We start from the raw sequence: 23098 nt of genomic DNA on the forward strand, positions 1-23098 counted from the left end.
ACCATGACAACAGCAGATTTCAAGCACAGTCGAAGGACGAACTGTAAGCTCCGCGGCTCTACGGTTACAGCTGGTTGTTCAGCCTAGCAGTGGCGTTAAACGATATTAACAGGGATATATTTAATGTAGGAAGGCCGTCTGTGCCGGGAAGGAGTTTCATGAGCGGGAGGCCAGCCGGAGGCAGAGGGAGACGCCGTCTGACTGTGTGATCAACAACATGGCTCTGCTTCAGCATCCCCGGCTGCTGCTCGCCTGTGTAGGGCTGCTGCTGCTGCTCACCTTTGGCAGCATCGACGCTCGATCTTCGCCTATATCGGACTTGAAATCCAAAATATCCGGGGTGGAGGAGCTCTTGGAGGAATTCCGCAAACAGCTGCAGCAGGACCAGACCTACAGGACAGGTGAAGTGATGGACTCCTGCGTGGGCGACTTCAGTGCCGCGGGGGATCGCATCATCCGGGCCAAGGACTCCATCGAGCAAGGAGCCACCTTCCTGCTGGCCCCGGACAGGGTGTACACCAGGAAGGACTGTGTGCACGCCTGCTGCTCCCAGCCTCACTGCACAGTTGCGGTGCTTCACGAGGACCAAAGGCAGCCCGGGGACAGTCTCCGCTGCTACCTGTTTAACTGCACCTACAGGAGTAAGAATGTGTGCGCCTTCTTGGCTCAGAAAGGCTTCACGACATACAGCCGGACTCCCAACACAACGCAGGGACACCTCCCTGTTTCATCTAGCGACTCAGCCCGGAGGCCCGGAGAAGAAGCTCCTGATGAGGATGATGCAGACGTGGATGAGCCTCCTCGCAGTGACGCTGGACAGGATGTGGTTATCCAGCTGCCCACAGATTGGGCTGTGCTGGATGGCCGTGACAGCGTGGACGACCACGGGATCCGCCGCTATGAGTGGAGTCTGATTAAAGGAGACACAGCCATCAATATGAAGTCAACACATCCAGGTTTGCTGAAGATCAGTGGCCTCCAGGAAGGAGTCTACACGTTTCAGATGACAGTCACTGACACGGCGGGACAGAAGAGCTCCGATAACATCTCTGTCACCGTACTGGCTCCAAAACACCAAGCAGAAGTATGTACCGGTCACTGCTCAAACTACCAATTTAAGTGTGATGACGGTTGCTGTATTGACATCACCTATGCCTGCGATGGGAAGCAGCACTCTCCAGACCGCTCAGACGAAGACTTCTGCCCAAACTTCGATGGCAGCCGAAAGTCAGTGACCCACGCTGTGGACCTGCCCAGCCCTCAGCGGCCTGTCGCTCAGACAAAGGAAGCTGAAGACGACTCCATGCTCCCGACTGGAGCCAGAAAGACCATCACACCGCAAGACACAAGCAAGGCGGCTCCTTCTCAAAGTGCCAGTGAGCAGGAAGCTTCAGTCAGTCAAGACCCATGTGCTGCTGCTCCAGTTGTGGGACCCTGTAAAGGCACCTTCCCACGGTGGTACTACGACCAAAATGTGGGAGAGTGCAAACACTTCCTGTATGGAGGCTGCCAGGGAAACCACAACAACTTCCTCCAGGAGTTGGACTGTGTCAGTGAATGCATACAAAAAAGTCCAGCTTTCAGACCTGCCAGTGTGGCTCCTCCAGTCACCAAGCAGACTGAGATAGCTTCCCCTAAAGCCAACCAGAGCCAAGCAGTGAGTGACGCCCCCATCTCCAAACCATTTCCAGTTCCTCTGACACTTGGCCTAATCATCACTGCCGTGCTGCTGCTCATGATCTGTCGTCTGATCTGTGAGCCAGCATCAGCTGAGAGATATAGAGGAGAACAGGGGGACAACAGACAGCTCTCTGTAGTTGACAGACTGGTAAAAACATTGAAAACAGTTTTTAGATATTTGCTTCCTGTATTTGCAGAAGTATCTCCAACACAAACTGTAACAGCTGCATGCAGGGAACCACTCAGTCATGTTTATCCTGCAGGACAGGATCTGACAGGGAAAGAAGGAAAAATAAGGGAACCACGGACAACTTTGATAATGCTTTGATTTATCCACAGTACATTTAGTTCAAATATTGTTTCCATCACAGAGGGATTGTGCTGGTTTCAGTGGGGAAAGTATGCAGCTCATTTAAATGTTCAAAGAGCTGTGAAAAGTTGTCCGTTCATAAAGTGTGTCAGTATTTTATAAGGATGCCATGTTTCTGTATCATCTCTCTCCTGTCAGAGCCTCTTCCAAACATCAGCCTGTTTAATGCTCTCATATCTTCAACATCTCGAGTAAATTATACTGCACAGTTTTCTCTCCAATAAAAGAATATTTACTGCATGAGTCTGTTTTCCATTTTATCTGAAACATTCAAGGAGGAGATCTTTTACTGTATTTTGGTGATATTGCCCTTAAATGTGACTAAAGCTTTCATACAGTGGTGATCACGGACATAACTCTGAGATCAGTCTGACTGAACTCTGAAAATCACTGAGTGTTATTTCACAGAACCATAATTAGATTAACTCAAACGGAAACACGCGGTGTTAAACAGTAGTATAATTATCATTAACTGTCAAAGTAAGTGCGTATTTTGCTTGTTTCCGTTTCCATCAAAAATCGAATTAATTAATAATTGTTTGATTTGTGTTGATGAAGGCCTGCCTCCTTCTCCTCACAGTCACTTTTTACGAGACCATGAGTGTGTTTCATTTTTTGTTCTGTCAGTCTTGGATGTGACTCCTGAAAAGAGATTCACCATGATTCTGGTTCTCCTTTCACAGTCAGTACTGCTGGTTTCTCTCTCAGACTGACTGAAGATGAGTGATCTGGAGTCTCCAGGATCCAGCCGTCTGTCTGTGACCGACACAAAGTAAGATACTGTCTCTAATGTACACGAAGGAAATAGAGAACATAGGTGAAATCAGTATGTAGAAACAATTACAAGTTTAAAAGGACAAGTAAGATTGAGTGGGAGAGGACTGGTTTAACAGGAAGAAGAGAAAATTCCACAGTATCCGTGCAAAAAGTTTCACTTTGAAATCTTTAAAAGAATGTGGACAAACAGGTGGACTTGGTGTCAGTGGAGTTTACTCCTGGAAGTTTGAGATTATGATGATTATTACTTCAAAAACACCTGTACAGACGTTTATCACTCATTCCATACCAGCGCAGTGCCCAGTAACACTTTGAGGTGACTGGAGCTTTATATATAAAATGAATGCAGTCCGATCAGTTTATGAGAATAGTCAAAGTGACTTTGGTAATATTAGTTGCCAATTTTTAGTTGGTATTGGTTTGTAAGATTAGTTTAAAATAAAGACTTCATTTTAACTGAATTTTGTTACATCTCAAGAATTTGGACGTTTAGCCTTAAGGACAAACCTAAGGAGGAGGTTGGACTTTAGAGTTGAGCCCAGAGATGTACGGCTGAGTGAGGGGCTACTTTTTGTCATCAAACTAAAAAGAAATAAAATGTAGGCTTAGAAGACACGGTTGGTTGTTTGGTTCAGCATCTCTGAATATCTTCAGAGCTGTAGAGGCTTCAGAATGTAGAAGTTTGGATGGAAACTCCAAATACTTGAAGCCCACAAGATGCATCTTTAAAAAGTCAAAAAGAAGCGAAGAATTGCTGTCGCTAAAACCAAAATAACATTTATAACAACAACAAAAGTGTATGATTTGGTAATATGATTGGAATGGAACAAATGGATTCTGAAAATCAGAGATTGAGTTTCCAAGTGAATAATGCAGCTGAAAAATTTTCCTGTTATATGAAGACTTTTAACCTGTAGTTCAGTATTGATCTGCCACAGTCAGCGAACAAAACTGCCAAAAAGGAAAAAGACATTAAGATCCTCAAAAGCTTGGCATAATATAGTCATACATTTTCACCTGAATACATCTGCCCTGTGCAAATCCGTTTCGAAGGCCTTTGCAGCTAATAATGGTCAATATATTAATTTAAAGAACACAGAAAAACAGCTGGTTCTTTTTCAGGGTTTCATAGCTTTTTTGTGTAGAATGCCAAGCTTTAATATTATAGAGATTTGCAAGTATCTACAAAGCATGATATGATGTGAAGTTCAACATCTGGGACATGCATTGCAGAAAATGACTCAATCTCTTAGTACAGCAAACAAACAATGCAGGAGGGCGGGAAAATAATGGTCTCCTCTGCCGTGGCATCAGAAGTTGAGAATTGACGGGACAAAGTGTTGGGTTTCTCGTTTTGGGTTGCCGGGTCTATAGATCATAACACAGTTGAACCAAGCAAAGGAGAGGGCCCACCTGGTTTGTCTTGAGTGGCTGCTGTGAGATATGCAAGATGCTTGTGGTCAGTCAAACGATGAACAATGAGCAGGTGTTCTGCTCCCTCCCGCCAGCTAGCAGTTCCACTTCTCCCACGTCATAGTTTTGCTCAGTTCGAGAAAGACAGCAGAAGGGAAAAAGCTGCATTTTCCCTTCCTTGTTCTGGAACAAGATGAACTCCATCAACGATAAATTGTTGGGTGGTCACACACAGCTGACTGCAGCTTTCCAGTCTTATAAACAGTACATTTGTACAATGACTGAAACCAGCCCACTGGCTGTGACGTCAGTTCCTTGATCATGAATATGCAAATTGTCATGACCATTGATCAACAATCATTGATCAAAGACCATTGATCGTGGAATAATCTTCCACACTGCACCTAACGTGACAAACTGAAAGCAGTCATTGGGTGGGAAACCTTGAGGAGAACACTTTTGACCTTAGAGAAGAGCTCTGCATAGAAAAGGATCAGGTTTGAACTTAGTTTGTGCAGCTGTACCTTTAACTAAGGCAAGTTCCTGCATCAACTCGTCCTGTTGTCTTTTTGAACTGTGCTTCACTATTCACTACAGATGAATGCACTGTAAACACCTGCGTGTGAGTCACTTTGGTCACTTTGACAGTTGCACTGGTAATAATAATTTTCCCTTTGTGTCCTCAGAGAGAACAGTGATGTTGGTGTGGAGGAGGAGGAGCAGTTGTCCTGCTGTGCTTTGGGTCAAGATGTCTCAGAGGATTCAGTCGCTACCAGTTGTGGCATCTCTGTCCAAAGTAAGAGTCGGTATCCGTGTGCTGATGAACACATTTTTGAAAACTTGACTTCTTGTTTTGTAGGTGCATGAAAAAGATTTCATTCGATTTTTTATGGTATAGGTTTTTTTCCTGTTTTACTTTGAATGTTGTTTCCTTTCATGTCTCACGTTAGTTTTACTTCCTGCTTTGTGATTGTCTTAATTATTTTTCACCTGGTTTGCTAAAGTTCAGCTGTCATGTTCCCCACCTGCTCACAATATCAGGCAATCCTCAATATATACTACTCAAAACAATCAGAGGAACACACTGAAAACATAATGGCTCTCGCGCGGAGAAAAACATGCTGGAGATCAATACTGATGCAAACTGGGTGATGTGTTAGAAACGAAAGGATTCAATTGTTTGTTGGAAATAAATGATCAAAATACTGGATACTGGCTGAATCCAAATACAAACAGAAAATCAGAGTAAAAAACGCTGCAGCAGGCTTTTCCATTTGGCTCTGATTTCATAGCAGCAGCTCAAAATGAAATAGTTTGTATGGCTGCGTGTGCTGCTGGGCCAAAAGTTTAGCTGGTCATTTGTAGATTTTTAGATGAAATAAAAAACAAAAAAAACACTCAACAAAAGATCATCTAAAGAAGAGCAGAGTTCATGTACACACTTTATTAAGCAGCTACTGTACAACAAGAACAGAATCATGTAAATGGCCAAACAACAGCAACAGTAATCCCAGGGTGTAGCACAGCAGGCAAAGAGACGCAGTAGCACAGAGAGAGTAAAGGATCACATGGAGAACAAATGGAGCGCGCTCACGAGCCCTCTCTTCGTACAGAGCCAGAAACGTCTGACCCACAGAGCTCACTAAGACGACAATAACTCGTTTTTCCCACACAGATTACATATAACATCACACTGAATGAAATTACATGTAGCAGATTACATGAACTATATAAGATGAGGATTCGCGTATTAAGCATATTCAGAACTATTTCCTTCCATTATTTTCTTGGGTTAACAGTTTTTGTTGCTTTTCTGCTATCGCTTAAATTTTATTCATATAGCACCAAGTCACAACAGCCACCTTAAGGCACTTTATAGTGTTAGGTAAAGCCTCAGTAATAAAGCCTCAGACAACTCCCTACGAGCAACGACTTGGAGACATTAAGAAAGAAAAACTCTCTCTTTGTACAGTCGAACACTGAGACGGAACCAGGTTCAGTGACGGGCCGCCATCCACCACGACTGGTTGGAATGAGGGGAGGAGGGCAGGATAAAACCTGCAGGCTGAGAGCAAAGTGCTCCATCTATCTGATATGATACTGTGAGGCCTCTCAGATAAGATGGGGCTGTTTTATTATGGCCCTTTTTATGTGAGAAGCATTTTGAATTCAGCTCTGGATTTAACAGGGAGCCAATGATGTGAAGCCAGTATGAGGGGGATTTTCCCTCCTCTTAAAATGTCTCATTAGGAACATTTTTAACAGTTGCTTCTTGTCTCTGCTGTGACAAAAAAAGGTTCTGATTATGAATCAAAATGTTTTAAATAAGTCACACACTGGTTATAACTTAATGCCGAAAATGTCATGTTACACGATTTACTATTTTCTGAAGCTTATTTACAATTTACAATGCTTAACACCATTCCCATCCCTCCCGTCAAAAGATAAAAGTCTGTTTTTCATGCAGTTTCACACACTAAAGACATTTCATTCTTTTTGGTTTCTTGTTGTCAATCAGCAGATGCGAGTCTGGAAGAGGTTTTAGAAGAATATAAGATCAGTCTGAGGAGGAGGTTTGAAAGTGTGACTGAAGAAACTGATAATACAGGAAGTGGAACCCTCCCGAACAGGATCTACACTGAGCTCTACATCACAGAGGGACAGAATGAAGACGTTCATAACCAACATGAGGTGATGCAGCTGGAGACAGCTTCCAAGATGGAGGCTCTTGATGACATTACAGTCAGGTGTCACGACACCTTTAAAGCCTTACCTGACCAACAGAGACCCATCAGAGTGGTTCTGACCAACAGCGTCGCTGATCAGAGACGAGCAGTACAGTCTTCTGGAGCTGCTCCATGTTTTCCATCCAACATTACAGAAGGTCACAGCAGAGAAGCTCGCTGTCTGTAAACTTTTGTTCATCTTTGACGGCCTGGATGAAAGCAGACTTGGATCATTGGATTTCACCAACGGGAAGCTGCTGTCTGATGTCACAGAGAAGTCATCAGTCAGCCAGCTGCTGACAAACCTCATCCAGGGGAATCTGCTTCCCTCGGCTCTCGTCTGGATAACTCCCCGACCTGCAGCAGCCAATCAGATCCCTCCTAGACGTGTTGACAGGGTAACAGAAGTACGAGGCTTCACTGATGCCCAGAAGGAGGAGTACTTCAGGAGGAGATTCAGTGATGAAGAGCTGTCCAGAATCATCTCCCACATGAAGACATCCAGGAGCCTCCACATCATGTGTAGAATCCCAGTCTGCTGCTGGATCACTGCTACAGTTCTGGAGCACATGTTGACTACAGAGCAGAGAGGAGAGCTGCCCAAGACCCTGACTGACATGTACTCACACTTCTTGTTGGTTCAGATGAAGAAGGGGAACAAACATGTGGGGGGACATGAAACAAGTGAGATGGCTGAAAGGAAATTTCTTCTGAATCTGGGGAGGCTGGCATTTAAACATCTGGAAAAAGGAAACACCTTCTTCTACCAAGAAGACCTAGATCAGTGTGGTCTGGATGCTACAGAGGCCTTGTTGCACACAGAAGTTTATACGGAGCTCTTTAAACAGTGTTTGTTAATCTTGAAGGTGGCTTTTATTTGTGATTCAGGTCTCAATGTCTCTTTGTGTATACTTATATGCAGAAGTAACACAAAAGAAGAAGTGGGAGCTGGCCTGACACCAGTAACTGACTTCCAGTGAAAGCTTTGGCTAATAATATTTTTTAGCGAACATTTTTCTTGTAAAACAAAGGGGGGCCTAGCAAAAAAGGTTTGGGAACCACTGCTCTACAAGGTTGGCGAAATAAAAAAAAATGTATTAACATTTTTTAATTTGGACTTTTATTAGTCCAAATTTTTTTATTTGGACTAAAAAAAATGTTCGAAGTGGACTAGGTGCTAATTTTCAGATGTCAGGTCTACATCTAGAATCAAAATGAGCACATACATAAACAACCAAAGTGAAGCATTAAGACAAAACATAGCAACGTCAAACAGCGTCCACACATTTTGCCACAAATACATGCAAAACAACTAAATTGGGCCACAAAAGTGATGTAAATTGACCAAACTAAGACACGAATCAGACAAAAACAGATGCAGGATGATCACAAACAGACACGTCGGCTACAAACTGATGCAAAATGACTAAAATCACACGTGTAACACTTTCTACATATTTGACAACAGAAGAAAAACACAAACAAACTTGGAATGCATTTTTAATTTGGATTTTTTTTATTTCATGCCGAATTAGATATTTTAAAAATCAAGCCAAAGTCTCCTCCCTGTTTGTACTGTAAGGTCAAAGCCCTACTGTACTACAGAGAACCCCAACAATCAAATGATCCCCCTCTGAGCAAGCACGAGGCGACTGTGGGGAAGAAAAACTCCCTTTAACAGGAAGAAACTTCCAACGGAACCGGGCTCAGAAGGGACGGCCATCCGCTGCGACCGGTTGGGGGGATGGAAATCAAAAGGAGACGAGATGGCGTGAACTACAGTTCTAAAATTTGGATTTGAGGGCTGATCCCAAAATTTTATGGTGATGTTTTTAAAAAAAGGATTTGGTGCTAAAAGTCTGCTTCAAGATTTTAAAAGAAGCAGGGCAGTGGGAAAAGCCAAAATGGTCATTTTAATGATCTCTGGCTTTAGTGAACCACCTGAAGGGTTTTAGCAATGTTTTTCCCACCGCAGAAAAAAACCTGGATATTTTGGACGTCTTTGGGGGACCCGGGATGACTCCGAGAGTGATTTTTAGATGTCTAATCAGAGCCTCATCAAAAGATGAATCATTTGCCATCAAAGCCTTTAAGACATTGTCTGGGGAGCCAAACTCCTTGATGAGGCGTTTGGCTATTTTCTTGATGAACTTTGTCTTGTCATTTGTCAGACTTGTGGCAGACGCTGTGCTGCTGAGTTCAGGCTGCATTAGATTGCTCAGACGGTTGATGACCGTGTCTATTTCTTTTGTAGTAGTTGCGATCCGAGCAGCAAACTTTTGGGTCTCAGGTTTAGATTTATAGATGACTCTCATGATAAGGAGCAACGCAAGGTCATTGGAAATTTTCTCAACATCAGAAGATGAACCTGACACAGAATCCATCTCTGATATTTTGGAGGAATCTTTGAGAGAGTGTTTCAGGCTCAAGGCTCCAGATGATTTATCTGGAGAAATGCTCCGAGGTTGTGGCGTTCGAGGTGACTTGTCAGATGCCACAGAGCATTTATCTGGAGAAATGCTCCCAGGTTGTGGCGTTCGAGGTGACTTGTCAGATGCCACAGAGCATTTATCTGGAGAAATGCTCCCAGGTTTTGGTGTTGGAAGTGATGCACCAGATTCTTTTCCTCTGCCATCTGAATCAGGGCTTTTTTCCTGTGTTGTGGTCTGTGCTCTTTTAATAAAGTTGTGGATGTCTTCCAGGGCCCCAGAAATCTTGTCCATTTGAATCATTTGATCTTTCTCTTCATTGCAGAAGAGTAAAAGCTTCTGCAAAAACCTTTCTACTGTGTCATCTATGAGGACATAGAGGACTTCAGCAGAAATGCGACGCTTTGAGCCCTGTACTGATTTCGGAGTCCTGGAGATGACCGTGTCTGAGAGGGACCTACCCATTAGAGGTATGGGGATTTGATAGCCTCGATCCACCGTAAGTAGATCAAACAGGTTTGCCACTAAGTCCTCCGTAAAATTCCTGATATGCCCACTATTTTTAAAGTCCCCCAAGGTCTTATCGATGAGGAAGAGTTCTTCTTTCTTTGTTAATTTGTCAAATAACTGATTAACGTCTGATCTAATGACGTTAAAGTCGACTGAAGAAGAACGTTTAATTGCGGTTCCCAGGCTTGCCGTATGTGGAGAAGGGGAGCGATGAGCCTCTGTACTCTGGGGAGCAGCCGTTTCAGGTACTGACCCTGGGAGAATGAAAACTATACTTTCATTGGAGGGCGCAGTTTCCTTCTTGGGGTGATTGCAAATGTTTTGTAGACAAACAAAATGTTTCCTGTTTGCCTTTATTCTTTTTTTCAGCTCTGTTTTCATTTTTTCAAATTGTTTTTTTGCAAACATGGAAAAGTTGTGTTTGCGTGCTTTGAGCCTGGCGTGTGAGGTGGATGGCACACATTTGGAGAAGAAGTGTCTCACCTTGTGGATAATTAAGCCTGCATTAAAGGCAGGTTTGGGTAAGTTACATTTCTCACAGAGCTCTTCACTGCTTGAATCCATGTTAGCAAGTATCTCACCTACGATGTCAACTGCAACCATTTCTACTGGGGTTGGAGCCTGGATACTTTGTGTTTCTGCAGTGGGTTTTATATGGCTTTGTGATTCTTCTGGGAGCTCATCTTTATCTTTTCCTGTCATCTCTCCATCTGAGCTCCTTGTTGACAGAATAACAGAAATCTCTGCGATTGCTGATTTCACTGATATTTTTGAACCAGTACGTTCTGTACTGGAATGAGACCCATTTGTCCCACACTGGCAGCACAGCTTACATGCTGCATACCTTTTCAGGCATGAGGCAGCGCAACAAACCATGCGGTGTAGTTTCTTAATACTACTAAATTTGCCGCTAACATAAACGGCAGGGTCTACTGGGAAATCGGGGCTTTTTTCAATCAGTGCAATGGTTGAGCTGACCTTTTCTGAGATCTCTTCCTCAACCATCAGCGTCAGCTTGTCAGCGCTCTTATCTTGCTGTTTTGAGACATTAAGAGCGCCGGCGATGGCAGCTGAGATCGAGTCTCCGAGGGACACCCTTATTTTCCCCTCATCCATAAACTCTTCCCTTATCATGGGTTCCTGAATAACAGAAAGGGCAATCCTCAGGATGCTGGCAGAGGCGATCTGAATGATTTCAGAAATCATATCAGCGAGCACGGCATGGACGCTGGAGTCGCATTTTCCATTTTCTATAATGCTCCACTGAACTTCAGAGAGCCTTTCAAAGCACCTGTTGATTGGCGGGATAATCTGGTCTGGTGTGACCACGATTGAATTTTCGTTGATGGTTTCCATTGTTGTGTCACAAATTAGATTTTCTCCGTTTGAGCGTGTGAGAATTTTCTTGTATTACAGAGCGCCGACTGCTGAACGTTTTGCAAACACATGAGCATCGAGTTCTGATTTTTCTGTCTGAGAGCCGTTATTTATAGGCTCGGTTGTCTGTGACGTTACTGACAGACCAGCGCGAACGCCTTTGATCTGCCAGTGACGTCACAAGAAACGCACGCGGAGAGGCGGCGTTCCTTGCGCGCTCACAGATTTGAATGACGCTTTGGAGTTGACGGCACGCCGCAATGCATTGTGGGAGCCCGGCACCATTTTCGGGGTCTACGAATCAAAACAAACACGCTGTGTTGGAACGACGATTACAAGATGCTTAAAAGCAGTTCCTGACCCACCAGGATTCATTGGAATCATAGGTTGGAGGACGTTTTGGGGAAATGGCCGACGGTCGAAGCGGAGAAGAAATAAACTCTTAAAAGTTAGTTCTGGGTTTTTATCCCACTTCATATATACACCAGGACACATGTTAGCATAATGAAAGAATTGTAGAATTAAGTGGAGTCAACAACAGCAGCATAGTGCAGTCATATCACAAATGTTAGCGTAATGAAAAAGTCTTACAAAGTCAAATTTAGCTAACCTTCGGCTAAGTTACGTGACGTTAGTGATATCGCCACTTAACGCGGCTCTTTGGTCGGTTAGTTAGTGTCATCCAGGGAAGACGGACGTTGTTTTGCTGTGCTGTATTTTTATGTGAAGTGTATATATTTATTTTTTATATTGCATGTATTTTGTGCAGTGTTTTATTTAGTTTGCATGTTTTTAGTTGCCGGCAAATTGTCCTGGAGAGACTCCGCCTTTTCCCCCGTTTTTACTAATTGGACACACCTGAGAGAAAAGAAAAGGTAATTTACAGAGTGCTCAAGGACACATAAGAGGTTTGGAGCCGGTGTTCAACAAAAATGTAACACGGAGAATGCGAGACAGACAGAGGAAAGACACAGACGATCAGAGGGGAGAGCGAGAGACGATCAGAGAGTAGAGATGATCAGATGGAGCAGACGACCAGCGACTGGGAAGAGAGATTACCAGCGACTGGAAAGGGGAAACGATCAGAGGAAAAAAAGGCAGATGACCAGCGACTAGGGACGCGTAGCGGCAGTCTGGTGGCAATAACGACAAGAGCCAGCTCGTGCACTGCGGGAGAACAGAAGCAGTGAGACCGCGGTGCCGATTGCAGTTTGAGGAAGCGGCGGGCGGAGTTGAGAGCTCTGCCCACCCGGGTAAGTCTTTGACTTATCCTTTTTATAAAGTAAACTGCCAAAGGAATAGTGACTGCCGCTCCCTCCCTTTCTTCAGTGCACCAGGACGTGGAATGCGGGGAGGAAGGCGAGGACTCCGCTGGGTTTCCCTCTTTTAATACTACGCTGGACCTCTTAGTTTTCTGTGACTTTTAGGCCGTGGTGGATTCCACTGGACTTCTAATGTTGTGTGTTATTGATTTTTATTGTGTCTTCCCTTGGCCAAGGTTGTTTTAATTCATTTTATATTTTTAACTATTTAAACATAATAAATTATATTTTTAATTCTACAGTTTTTGTATCGTGTGCTTTTCCCTCGGCGGCTCCACTGCTCTGCCCGCTTTGAGGAAGGTTTCCTTCCTTTTAAAAAACACAAACCATCTTGGAAACATAATCAGCCTTTCCGCTCCGGTGTCATATTAGTTTAGGTTTGTGCCGAAGCTGGGTCTGTTTGTCAGTGTGAAGCCAAACGTGCTTTAACGTTTTAGGAAACACCGAGCAGACGGTTCATACTTGCCAACATTCAAAGGGCTGTTGGGGGGGGGGCAAATATATTTTACAGTGTTTATTTATTCGACAAAATACGTTAAATGTCACCGTTATTATTGGCTGGCCGGAAACAGCGGGGGTGTCCAAATTCAGAGGCTGCTTCCACCTGAGGACCCGCCTTCGCGGTCTAAAGAAAGCCGCGTAGTACGTCACGAGCTCCCTCGGTGGAGTGAAACTGCGTCTGCTCCTTGCTGTCTAAAATATAACCGGGCGCTGGCGTCAATTCTCCACCGTCTCACACTTTGTTTAATCAGTTTTCTGTTTGACGTTTATTCAGCTTTGTGAAAACCCCAGAGGACCCCTCCCGAGGGATTAATAAAGTTACAGCTGAGTAGTGAGTTGTATGTGAGGCTGGACACTAAGGAGAAAATGATTTTTAATGAATGGCAAGGCACATAAATTGTGCTGGAAGAGAGTAACCAAGTATAGAGATGGAAATGTGCTAATGTGAAGAAAGTGTGTTGGGAAGGGAGAAGGAGTACTTTGGACGAAAATTGAATTAGAGAAGGAAGTGAGGCAACTCTGAAGAGGATGGAGACGGGAGGCATAGAGAGGGTAGGAGTGAAGGCTATGATAAGGTGCGAAGAGAGTAACTGTGGTGCTGCATAAGAAAGTCCTGAGGGGCAGAGAAGTATGTGATGGGTTGAGATTACATCAGAGAGAGGCTCTGAGCCCCTTCTTGTTTGCACTGGTGATGGAGAGGCTGACAGATGAGATCAGGCAAGAGTCTCCGTGGATGATGTTTTCAGACAACCACAGAAAGGATTTGTGGATGTAGTGAAGGTGGACATGCAGGGGGTTGGTGTGACTGAGGAGGATGCTAGAAATAGAGAGATGGAGGCGGATGATCCACTGTAGCGACCTCTAAAGGGAGCAGCCGAAAGAAGAAGAAGCACAAATAATTCTAATCATGCTTTTCTTTTATTCTCAGTACTAAGCTATGTAAAGGAAGTCAAGGTTGTTTCCTCCTACAATCACTTTGGTCATGCTGTTCTTACAAGTGTGGAGGTGCCAGATGGTTTAGACTTGTTTAGATTGGTGCTCTGTCTCCCTTTATCCAAACTAAAACTTTGATGGGGTTTTTTATCTTCACTAAACACTTTTTTGCTTTGTGTTTATTATTGTGCTACTGCAAGTATTTCATATATTAGTCAGTTGATTGTTACTGTAGGGCAGCTCTAGGACAATCCCAGATGTGATGTAGCTTGCTTTTATCCAGCAGATACGACATCTCATGAGGAGGTTCGAACCCTGTACCCTGACCCTCCTGCTGACGCACAAAGTCTGGACATCCAGCAGCAGGCCCTTCTACGTGAACAACAGCACAACAGTTTCTATTTCTTTTAATATTAGAAGTCAGTTATTCATTAATGAATACAAATGGTGACTGAAGTTATTTAGACAGGACATTAAACAATAAACTTCCAATAAATGATGAACAATGTGTGACTGAATGTGTTCAGTGAAAGACTTTGAAAATATCGCAGCATAAAACCAGTGTAAAAGTACTCAGACTACTTTTGGGGGTATTTATTTGATGATGCAACCAGAAAATGTGCAGGTTGTGAGTTTAACATTTTCAACACTGGAGAAGAAGTACATGTACACAGACTAGCTAATGACAAACATTTTTTTTAAATTAACCTTTATTTAAACAGGTTGTTCATTTTTCTGAGCTTATCTGGTGTCCAGTTTCGGTGGCAGTAGCATAAGCAGAGAAGACCCAGACCTTACTCTCCCGAGCCAGCTCCTCCATTATTTGGGGGACACTGAGGCATTCTCTGCTGAGTGCTGTGATCTCCCCAACATGTCCTGGGTGTGTCCTGTCTGTCCTGGTGGGACATGCCTGGAACATCTCACCCAGGAGGCGTTCAAGAGGCACCCTTGTCAGATGCCCGAACCTCCTCAACTGGCTCGTTTAGATGTAGAGGAGTAGCAGTTAACTCGGAATGAGACAGACAGCACCTACTGCTGGGGTGGGCCTACAGGAGGGAGAGCTCATGTCGTCTCTTCAGGACACATCACTGGACCCCAAGAAGCTCTCCCCGGAGCTCCCTTTGGCTGCTGGGGTCGGCATACGTTCAACTTTAAAATCACTCTTGGTTCTTGGCTAGCTTTGTGTTAGCATCCTTTGTGTACTGATGCTTGCAAGAAGCTAAAGTTGCTTTGGCAGAATTTTCTTTCTCATATATGCACACATAAGGAGAGAGATGTTTTATAAGCTTTAGTCATCACCGTGCACTTTTCCTGATTCACACAAAATACAGCAATCTGGCACCTTCCCACAGGGTCTTGCACGAGTATTAAACATGTTCATTTGTGCTTTGGACTGTCACCAGATTTCTTCTAGAAGTTTCTTGCCAGTCAGCAACTATCTTGGCAACACCACTTGAGTTTGTGTGTTGCATGCTAACATCCTTATCATATGTGTAATAATACTAAAGCATCTTATGCACACACAAATATGGCTCCTTCGTGCAGGGTTTTCTGGTATGTTCATTTATGCTTCCCAATTAAAAAAAAAAAAAAGAAGAAAAAGCAAAGTTCTTGCTTCTCAGCCACTGCGGCCACATCCTCACCGTTTTTTAGGCAGTTATATAAACATACTGTGAGTGAGTCATAAGCTTAAATACAATAGTTGAAGGAACAAAAACTTAATGTTTAAAAATACCAGTCAAATCTGATTAAAGTAAATAAATAATAAGTATACAATGTAGTTTTAAGACTTCTCAATGTTTCGTAACATTAATGTTCTATGAACTCGTGAGTCCAGAAATCTGAATGTCATGAAAAGTATTTATTATTCGTGTATTATTATTTTACAATACAAGGTTGTTTTTTTCCTGATACTTCATGCAAACCACATTTCTCCAGGCCTGTCCTAATCAGCTTACTCAGTATCACTAGATCCAATGCTGCTCCTCCAGCAGAGCACACAAAAGTAGGAGAGACCAGAGATGCCATGGCTTAGTTAGGAGACTGTTTGCTTCAAGGCCACTAGAGGGTGCTGCCATAAAACTACAATAAATGAATTGACCTTTTGACCTGCTCACACTCTTTTATGCAAAACCCTGTTGATGTTACACACACACACACAAAGAGATTCTAGGTCTGACCAACCGTGGGCAAAAAGATGACAGTCAATAAAATTCTAAAATTTTATTTATAAACACAATGAATAGTAGTTAGAAGTCCAGTGTCCCATTTAGGTACAAAGTAAAAACACACAGTCCAAGGCCAGAGCCAGCTATGCCACAAAGCCAGTTGCACTCCACACGTTGTTCACTTCAACAGGGGTAGCAATTGTCCTCTGAGACCCACCACCCTGTAAGTAGAAAGCCTGCACAGAGCGACAAAATAAGACAATTCACTATATAATTCACAGCCCATCCATCCCAAACATATCAGATCATTAGAGGTTTTGTCACATTACATACCTGCACTGAGAGACAAAATAACACAGCAGTGTTTGTAATGTGGGCTATAAGTAGACTAGCATATCAGTGCAATCAATTACACCTGCCTCCAATTAGTCCAGCCCTTTTACAGTCATTGACTGGGTGAGAAAACACGAGCAAATCAACCCAAGAGACAAGCAGGAAGACTCTCTGAAGGCTCCTGTGGCTGCACAGGCAGTCTTACAATTACGAGGTTGGAGAGTTGTTGTTTCAAAATGTTCACACTGATTTCACATGCTCATTAACTCACAACCAGCTGACCATATATATTTCTGCTGCTGAGCTGCTTTTTGATGGAGATTTTCTGAATTTATTTTGCTACCATAAGAGCAGACTCCATGCTGAAAGCATGTGCACTGTCACTTGCAATGAGTGGCACTAATGACGCTAAATTTAATTACAGGTCATGGACAGCCTTCATAAATGCTCATATTACTCACCCACACTGAATTCCAGCACAGGTTCATCTGGGTCCTGACTATTTCCTGCAAAGTAACACAAACGTCATCAGAACATTAAGTCAGAGAAACAACATTTGGAGCTTTTGTACATGATAAATTATACTGCAGTAGTAAAACAAAGTCAAGCAGCAGTACATTTATTAAAATCACCTTCAGCTGTAATATTTAAACTGATTTAGTGTCAATTTAGATTATGTTTAGATTAAAATGAAACTAGTACCCTTGTAATGTCTTTTTAAATTAGAGGTAAATATTTGTATATTTTTTACATAATATAATTATATTTACTGGATTTTCTCTCTATTGTAGTTTAGTATTATAGTTATTACTTGTTTTTTTATTGACTTGTCTTGTTTTTACAATGATTTGCTCTGAATGCAGCCTTTAAAGAAAAGACTATCTGTTCAGTAACTATCCATCAGACTGGGTCCATGTTACCAGCCAAATGGGTAATAATTAAGGTAAGTTTTGAATTACGTATATTTGGGTGTTTAGGTGACACTTTTGCAAAAAAAAATTATATAATTAGGTTTAAAAGAACTAAACATGTATGTATTTAAAAACAATAAGTGTGTTAGAATTACTACAGCAACAGGTTGTAGCTCACTGTACTATTTTTGAGCACAACTTTGGTGCTTTTGCCTCATTTTTAAATCAGTGATCCCAGTAGCACAGTCTAAGCAGAGACCTCAGTGCTTGGCAAACAATCAATAGAATCAATATAATTATTAAAAAGAAACAAAATAAATGCCAACCATATAAAAAAAAAACATAAACTTAAGGAAAAAACTAAACTTGATTTTGTGTCTTTAGGCTATTGTTAACAGCAAGCATGAGGTTAGTGCATATGTATTATTATTGGAAAGATTACTGCAAAGAAAAAAAGGTTGAACCAGGAGGGGGCGATATTGCTCTTCTTACCATGAGTTACATGCAGGCTATTACTTACCATGTCACTCACATTTATTTCACAAAACAGCTGAACCCACTTAATTCGATTTAATTGTATTTATGCAGAGCTGAATCACAACAACAGTCTCCTCGAGGTGGTATAGATTGTAAGGTAGAAAGTCTACAATTAAAAAGAAAAAACCTCAATACAGTGGGAAGGAACAACTCACTTTTAACAGGAAGCACCCTCTGGCAGAACCACGGTCAGGGAGGGGCAGCCCGCTGCGACCCTTTGGGGATGAGGAGACGAAAAAGGGGACAAAAGACACACTGTGGACGAGAGCCAGAGATGAACAAGAACTAATTATTGAATGCAGAGAGGTGTATAAACACATGGTGGGAATCCCCCAGCAGGGTAGTCCCAGGGTAACTAAGGGAGGATTCATGGTCACCTGATTCAGCCCTAGCTATATGCGTTGGCAAAAAGGTAACTTTGAAACTTAATCTTAAAAGTAGAGATAGTGTCCGTCTCCTGCATTCAAACTGGGAGCTGGTTCCACAGAAGGATGATCCCCTTCTACTTCTAAATATCCTAAAAACCACAAGGAAGCCCACAGTCTGAGAGCAAACTATCAAACTACGAGGTCTTTAAAATAAGATGATTATTCAAGACCTCATGTGTGATGGGAAGGATTCTAAATTTGATGCTGGACCCACAAATCATAAAAGAGAAACACTAACTCACACACACCAGAAAGTGCCAAGAATTATAATTATATGTAATTTAGTTTTGCGTTCCTTTATAATGCTTTCAACTATACAAATAAGACACTTCATGGGGGCGCCTGAGCCTTGTAGACACAACAAATACTGAACAAACCTCATGCGCCCTGTTGTTGACAAAACGATAAAAATGAATGTGTACTTCTGTCTTATTTAGGTCATTTTTGTAGTTTTTGTAGACAGACTACTGTAATTTCTCAATAAAATGTCGCTTATTATCGCTCACTCTCAAGAACAAAAACGTGAGTAATTTCCCAGTAGCTCACCATATTTGGGATCTTCTAACATCCACACTTCATGTTTAAACGGTGGTGCGGAGGCGGTGTACCGTCGCAGGCCGGATGTAGCATTCAGCGCGGTGTGCCTTTTTTTTCAGTTGCTAAGCAACAGATTTGTCCCGCCCCTTTCGTTATGACGGGGCGGGCCAGTCCTTTGACTGGTGACGTTACAAAGAAACGTCAGGTGACGTTACAAAGAAACCTTAAACCGACCTTATATATAGACCTGGCTGTTCAGTTGAAACGCATTCACACAGCGGGACAGCAGCGCTTTAAACGTTCAAACACGGAGTTTAACACAAAACAACATTTTAGACATAAAAAACAAAAAAGTGAAATGGCAAGCTCGAACTGTAACACAATGACAAATGATGAAACAGTTCAGACCAATGGGGATAATTCTACAGTACATGCTTTGGTATCCCTCTTGAATAACTTGTTCAGTAGTTTTTCGATCAAGCAGTGGGGAGAGCTTATCTCAGGCTATCCGGATTGCTTCACCGCTAAGCGGCTTGTAGGTTTTGTAGAGGACGTAATGGACCTGTGTGAACAGTCAGTAGCAGTATCACCACTGAGGTCTTCCCAGAACTCCCCTGTACATGAAAACTGTTCTGTCCACACCACTACTGGCAAAACGGTTTTGTCACGTGTGAAATTTTTGGACGATTCTGCTGAGCAGGAGTTTGATACAGCACAGAATATAGATGCTAACAGCCAAGAAACAGCTAACACAGAAGAAAGCTGTCAAAATGCTGACCAACACAGTGCTGCAAAAGCAGAAAACAATCCAATTCCAGATCCCCAGCAGCAGAAATCCTGTGTTGAACATGAAGCCAGCATCCCACCGTTAACAAACGTAAGTCAAACGGAGTCATATAAAAAGATACAGCATCACAGATCTTCTGTAGACTGTGAGCCACCTGAAAAAACCTTAGACTTTGAAAGATGGTTAGAGACATTAATTCAGGCTGTGCTTTCAAAGCTTGGTAAACTTTTAAAGTGCCCTCATTCTCACCAAAAACGTTTGTTGGATCTACTCTTGGACAAATTCAAGGGGATGGATTTGCATTTAGACCGAAAAGTGCAGAATTATTTTGACTGCATTGCTAATGCGATTTTCACTGATATTTGTGACAAATTACATAAATTGTCACTAATATCATTGAAAATGGGGAGGAGTGGGGAGGAGGATTCAATGAATTTAATGGAACAACCAATATTTAATATCATAACTACTTCAGTATTCCAAGAACACCTGTTGGCAGTAACAGTTACTGATAGACTGGAATCATATGAAAAGAAAGAAAGATGCAGATTTTCAGTGGAAATCTTTGTGGAAGGACTGATTTCCCAGGTTTCAAAAAAATCAGGCACAGTCTTCAGCATTGAAAGTGCTGAAGCTATCTCCAACCGGCTTACCATGAAAATCTGGACTGAAATCAGGGCCAGATACGACAAAATCCCACCAGAGAAGTTCAAGAAACTCAGCGAGAGGGTTTTCAAATCCCTCTGTAAAAGATGGAAGCATGCATCTTTGGTGACATTCTGGCAATTAAACTTCCAAGATCTTGATGAAGATATTGTTAAAACTTTCAAAAGAAAGATATTCACAGAACCAAGTTGCATATCTAAGTGCTTCTCATCGGTGCGTGCATTTTTTGGGAGGTGTAAGGGAAGAAACAAAGTTTCCACTTTATAGTGACATCGTGATATCAACAGCAAAATATTTTCTAAAACTCACTGGACACTTTAAATGAGCTAGTTTTACATTTAGATCAGATCAAGTCATTTTTGAAATCCCCAGGAATGGTCGCGGCAGATGGCCACCCCGCCCTGAGCCTGGTTCTGTCGAAGGTTTCTTCCTCTTAAAAGGGAGTTTTTCCTTCCCACTGTCGCCTCGTGCTTGCTCAGAGGGGTTTGTTCTTTTGGGGTTTTCTTTTTAATACTGTAAGTTGTTACCTTACAGTGTGAAGCACCTTGAAAACACCATTGTTTCCTTTGGTGCTATACAGATTGAAGTGACTTGCACTGATAACATAACTAAGCTGGGACTTTAATTTAACATCAATAAAATTATAAAAATATTACATCTTGATTTCTGCTTGTTTTCATTGTCTGTGACTTAATGAATACAAATGTGTAATTTAACAGATTCTTTCTTTATGTTAGTCTGACCGGTGATTCCACGTTGGCCTTAGGTGTTGGCGCGGATACGCTGCAGCCCCTGAGCCATTAATGGCCCAGCACACTACAGTAAAAACAAAACAACAGCCATCTGTCCAACTAAGGAAAATAATAAACTGCCTCCTTGGAGGCAACCTGACTCAAAACAGTTGCAGTCCAACTCAGACCGACTGCAATCACTCTCAGGCAGATTGATGAAGATCTGCAAATAACTGTTGTCTAATTTATAAACGCAGACAGATTGCCAACACGTCTGTTCACAATAGAGGACTGTACTTACATGGTTGCAAACTGGTTGTTATCTTGCTTATATGAAAACATTGCTTTGGAGCAATGAAACTCAAACACATTCATTTTTAAAATGCTTCAAAATGAAATTTTGAAGCATTTGGCTTTATGCTTTGAAAGTGCCGTTGTGAGTGGGAGTGTGAAATCCTTACTTGATGTGTTCCCTTTGCCTTTACTGTTTTCAGTTTTATCAGTTTTCAGTTTTATTTGTCATATGCAAGTTAGCACAGGGTCAACATTGCAATGAAATGTGTTTGACGAGCAGCAGTCACTCAGCAGCATGGTACAGTAAAAGAAAATATAATAAAATATAATAAAATAAAATAAAAAATAGAAAAATAGTAAAGAGCAAAATATTTGAAAGACGTGGTAAAAGAGAAAAGATGACTAAATATATATATATATATGTATCTATAAATATATGTACACTAGTGATTAAATAAGAAAATCTTGAAAAGAAATATGACGGGAGGTCAGATGGGATATTGCACAGGAATGAGCAGCAGAAAATTACAGTATTACTCAGACTTTTAATAGTCATATTGTCAGTTTTGGCCGACGGTCATGGGTCACTTCCACTAAAATAGCACGAGACTGGAGTAAAATGTACTTTATTAATGAGAACACTCCCTCCTTTGACTACTGACAGGGTTCGGGCTACCCCCCAGGGTCCAGCATCAGGTAAGGCCTCCACTAGTGCCAAGCGTTCTGTCCCACCCTTACCTTTACACGTCCGGCCCCAGACCATCACTTCACAGTTCGGGGGCACCTTGACTCCTCTGCGGCTAGCAGGTCGAACATAGCCTAGAAAGCCATCAGTCTTGGTGGTAGCAGTCTGTTGACAGACGGCAAACGCCTCTTTCCATGCTCTGCGGGACTTCAGCTTTTGAGGATGAAAAGCAGACTTGCCTTCGGCAAAAACATCATCCCAGCATGCACTAATAACATTCATACCAATAATTAAAGGGTGCGTGGAACAGTCATTTCTCACAACCACAACCCCTTTTCCTGGTATCTCCACCCCTTCTACCTCAAAATCCATGACCGCATAGCCTGAGTATGGTATCTCAAGTCCATTGGCTGCCTTTAAGGCGAACAACAGGGGTGTGTCAGTTTTATTCACTTCAGGGAAATGGAGATCCATTACCTGCTGTTGCCATACACACCTCAATGAGTGGACATTCTCCCACAAAAGCTGTACTGGCCCCCTGATTGTTTGAATAGTCCCTTGTCCCCACCGCCTGGGCCTCGGCAGCGGGGTTTATTAGTTTAAAGGTGGTTGTTGGTCTAGTGTGCTCTGACAGAATCTGGCAATATGCCCAGCTTGATTACAACGATGGCAAATGGGTTCTCCCTCTCGGGTCCAGTTATTAGCATATCCAGAACGTTTTGGCTTAAACCTTGATTTATTAAAAGCTGAGCCGGCTGGGCTTTGCTGTGGCAAGAGCGGTTTAATTTCATTAACAACATCTTTGACGAGATCTCGCATTTGACCCTTGACATCCTCCATAATTTCTTTTTTAAATGTCTCTTTCCAGTCTGGTTCATAAGGTGGCTTAACACACCTGGACTCACCCACTGCCAAGCACGTAGTTTGCAATCCCCGGTGTCCCAACTGTTCCTCCTCTAGGAGCAACGCCTCCCGATGGACTG

General features: G+C 42.5%; 2 protein-coding genes and 1 long non-coding RNA gene across 7 annotated transcripts; 1 reads left to right on the top strand and 2 right to left on the bottom strand.

Annotated features, from left to right (window-relative positions):
* Positions 1–13: 13 nt before the first annotated feature.
* LOC146692479 (low-density lipoprotein receptor-related protein 11-like) lies at positions 14–12843 on the top strand. Of its 4 annotated transcripts, none has more exons than XM_085432576.1 (3): positions 14–2822; positions 4927–11730; positions 12079–12843. In XM_085432576.1, the coding sequence occupies exon 1, from the start codon at positions 218–220 to the stop codon at positions 2006–2008; it is 1791 nt and encodes a 596-aa protein (XP_085288702.1). In that variant the 5' UTR covers positions 14–217; the 3' UTR covers positions 2009–2822; positions 4927–11730; positions 12079–12843. The 4 variants fall into 4 exon arrangements, with proteins under 4 accessions (XP_085288702.1, XP_085288700.1, XP_085288699.1 ...); XM_085432574.1 differs by having other exon boundaries at positions 4927–5036; positions 6762–12843; XM_085432577.1 differs by having other exon boundaries at positions 15–1828; positions 2734–2822; positions 4927–12843.
* On the bottom strand, positions 8460–11273 carry LOC146692480 (uncharacterized). The gene has a single exon (XM_085432572.1). The coding sequence runs from the start codon at positions 11259–11261 to the stop codon at positions 8880–8882; it is 2382 nt and encodes a 793-aa protein (XP_085288698.1). The 5' UTR covers positions 11262–11273; the 3' UTR covers positions 8460–8879.
* Positions 12844–15878: 3035 nt separating the features above from the next.
* LOC146692481 (uncharacterized) lies at positions 15879–21252 on the bottom strand. 2 transcript variants are annotated; one of them, XR_014915201.1, is made up of 4 exons: positions 18962–21252; positions 18143–18242; positions 17001–17045; positions 15879–16442 (listed from the first exon to the last, which is right to left on the bottom strand). It is a non-coding gene; the product is annotated as an uncharacterized LOC146692481 (long non-coding RNA). The 2 variants fall into 2 exon arrangements; XR_014915200.1 differs by having other exon boundaries at positions 15879–17045.
* Between the last annotated feature and the right edge of the window lie 1846 nt (positions 21253–23098).

Source organism: Copadichromis virginalis, linkage group LG15 (assembly GCF_057382275.1).
Source record: "Copadichromis virginalis isolate Kocher_CV1m ecotype Utaka linkage group LG15, C_Virginalis_male_GT1.1, whole genome shotgun sequence".
Taxonomy (NCBI): Eukaryota; Metazoa; Chordata; class Actinopteri; order Cichliformes; family Cichlidae; genus Copadichromis; species Copadichromis virginalis.